The 3,082-nt window shown below is 43.6% G+C and overlaps 1 protein-coding gene across 1 annotated transcript in view; it reads right to left on the bottom strand.

Moving 5' to 3' along the window:
* Positions 1-388: 388 nt before the first annotated feature.
* The window catches only part of sost (sclerostin), a 7,309-nt gene continuing 4,615 nt past the window's right edge, over positions 389-3,082 (bottom strand). Inside the window, exon 2 of the mRNA XM_017435458.3 lies at positions 389-2,143. Coding sequence (XP_017290947.1) covers positions 1,734-2,143 — 410 coding nt within the window. The 3' untranslated portion in view covers positions 389-1,733. The remainder of the gene's footprint in view (positions 2,144-3,082) is intronic.

The following is a 3,082-nucleotide window of genomic DNA, read 5'->3' as shown; positions in this document are numbered from 1 at the left end:
AATAAAATTAATTCTTCAGAAGAAAAAGACACAAATCTGCTAAAAAAAAAAAAAAAAGACATTTTAGGTTGTGAAAATGTAGATTACTTTAGCTGCCAAAATTAGATTAGGTAATTTATATATTAAAGAGGATTTTTTTTTTCTTCAAACCTTAGAGAACGTGTAATGTTTCATTTTTTGACCTTTGGAAAACTGGTTTATCTTTGCCTGAGCTTCTCACAGTAACAAGTTTTACCCAAACTTTTGCAATACGTTGTACATTCATATCTGCTCACCACTCCATCATCTTGTGGTCTCAGACAGTTATTTTTGTATACAAACTCCAAACAAAAGTAAAGTGAGTCACTGGCAGCAAATTCAAACTGGGAAAAAACACAAAACAACAAGCTGGTTTGTTCAAATATATCTGCCTTTACTTTATTCATGTCCTGTACAGTTTTCATTTTCTCTATCACACTATATGACAATAATGGCTATCATTTACTACAAAAGGTTGCATAAATAATTTAAATGTGGAAATAAAAAATAAATATGCAGTTCATTCTTTGAAAAGAGTCCTTCTTTGTGTCTCCATCGATCCCAGTTTCTCTTTAACACCCTCGACACACTGCAGATCTCAGCTTTTACGTCGAAACCCTTCCAGTTGCTTTTTTTTTAGTCAAAAAAAGAAGCAAACATTCGAAGCGATATGAGCAGGAACAAAATAAGTGACGACATGCGGAAGCACTAGGGAGATTCAGTCCGTTCTGCTGCAGAAGGAGGAGGTGGTGTCGCCTGCCGTGACAGGCTGAGGATCTCTGCTTCCTCACCGGATTCCACCAATCATTACAACGATAAAACTGAATTATTGTTTCCAGTCTGTTATTTTTACTCCTATCTTCCTGTCTGAGCTATTTACAGATAAGGGAGCGGAGGTTTCTTCAATCCTGCGGACGGATTTGGATCGCAGCACCGGGTGTGATGGAGAGCTTTCTGCCCTGAGGTAACAACACAACCGTCACACTTTCAGACGCCTCTGTGCTCCAATTTCTTTCTGTATGATTCCAACAAACAGGAACCGGCTATATCTGGAGGAAATTGCTTCATATGACTCAAATCCTAAAACAGGAATGGGCTAATTATGGGGACTCACAGGAAAACCCCACGGTGTTAGTGCTGATAAAACTTTATTTTTCTGTCTTAGCCGACTCTTTGGGTCTAGCTGTGGAAGGAGTGAGCAGGACCATCCTTTCTTAAAAAGTTCCCACCGTATGAGACCCCAGATCTGCCGCTGTCTCCCCCACGCACAGCCTCGAGGAGATGGATTACAGAGAAGATACACCTTTACACAATTTAAACTGAGCAGGTTTTGTTCTGCTGCATGTTTGCACAGATGGGGGTCGAAGCTTCAGGGAGGATCTCTTATGTTTTTGAGAGGAAGACTCGACCGAGCCCGGGAGGTTTTGGGCAGTTTGGGGGGATGAGACACTTCTGCTGTATTATCTGACACCTCCTGATCAGTCACTGTTGTGGCAAGTCCAAGCTGGCGCTCATTTCGTCATGCAGAAAAGCAAAGTTCACAAGTATGCTAACAAAATATAGACTGATGAATCAGCCTGGCAATTAGCTTATGAATTCTCTCTCTTTGAATTTTCTCTTGCATCTCTTCACTGCGTGAGGAGATATGTTGGGTTTGTGAATAACATGTGTGTGAGTGTGCTTCGGTCCCTGTCCCTGGATGCTTTCAGGGTGCATCAGTACGAGTTGCCCATCAGCGGCGTGTTGTTCTTGCTCCGGTCCGGCTGCGAGCGGCTGTGCTTCTTGCTGGGTTGCCTCCTGGGCACCTCCTTAGCGACCGACAGGTTGTGATGAGGCCTGAAGCGCTTGCACTTACAGGACGTGACCACGCGGATTTTGTAAGTCCGAGTGTTGCCGTTCGGACACTGCAGCTGGACCCTGCGTGTCCGGGAGTGCGCCGGGATGCAGCGGTAGTCTGTGGCGCTGCTCCTCCACCATTTCCCACGGACGATGGAGTTGGGCATGAGGTGGGTGGGGAGGCACTGGCCCGAGCAGACCAGCTCTCTGACGGGCTTGGCGCTGCGGCAGGACCCGTCGGTGATGTAACGAGTGGAACGCAGCTCCCTGCAGCTCATCTCCGAGGCGCCTGGGTGGGAAAAGCAGACGAGGACAGTTAGCACACGTGGACGCGGTGTATGAACTGCTTCTCTCATTCCGGGCATTTTTCCTCACTCGTTTAAAGGCACTCATTGCAAACTATGATAACATAAAAAGGTTATCCTGAACCGCATCAGATGGTGCAGTTTGGAAGAGTTTACTCCAGTAGTTTTCCAGATTTACTGATATGCAATCCTTAAATGCAGGTCCACACTTAATGTAAACAAAGAACTCAGCTGAACAGTAGTGGCTCCTGAGCATAAATATTAGACATTGTCATTGATTCCTGAATCCCAAACCACACAAATGTTACCATTTCTGATACATTTTCTGTGAATAAAGCCAGGCTGTATGTTGTTTATTCTTTATTTTGTTGAGGGTTGAGGAAGCTTGAGTCACATGACTGACCGTAGACTGTGTAGGTAAACAAACATGGCTGGTAGGTTTGACCTGTTTTCAATAATAATAATAATAATAATAATAATAAATCCAATTTATACCGCACTTTTCATTAACAAAAATCTCAAAGTGCTACACAGTGCAAATTAAAATCAAAGATAAAAAATCAGAGATAAAAACAACATCATAAAAAACATGTAGAAGCAGAATAGGCTTGCTTAAATAAAAAAGTCTTCAAGCCTCTTTTAAAATCAATCAATGGTTGGGGAGCTCTCAAATAATCTGGGAGAGAGTTCCAGAGCCGGGGGGCAGCGACAGCGAAAGCCCGATCTCCCATGGACCTCAATCTGGAGCGAGGAAGGTGAAGGAAGTTACAGTCTTGTGATCGTAGAGATCTGGTGGATGAATGAGGAATGAGAAGGTCCTTCAAATAATCTGGTGAGGTCCCATTTAAACACTGATGGGTGATGAGCGCGATTTTGTACTGAATCCTGCAGTTGATAGGAAGCCAGTGAAGATCATGCAGGAG

The sequence above is a fragment of the Kryptolebias marmoratus genome, linkage group LG17 (genome assembly GCF_001649575.2).
Source record: "Kryptolebias marmoratus isolate JLee-2015 linkage group LG17, ASM164957v2, whole genome shotgun sequence".
NCBI classification, from domain to species: Eukaryota; Metazoa; Chordata; class Actinopteri; order Cyprinodontiformes; family Rivulidae; genus Kryptolebias; species Kryptolebias marmoratus.
Note: the sequence above shows the minus strand (reverse complement) of the source record. Positions and strands in the feature narration are given on the sequence as shown.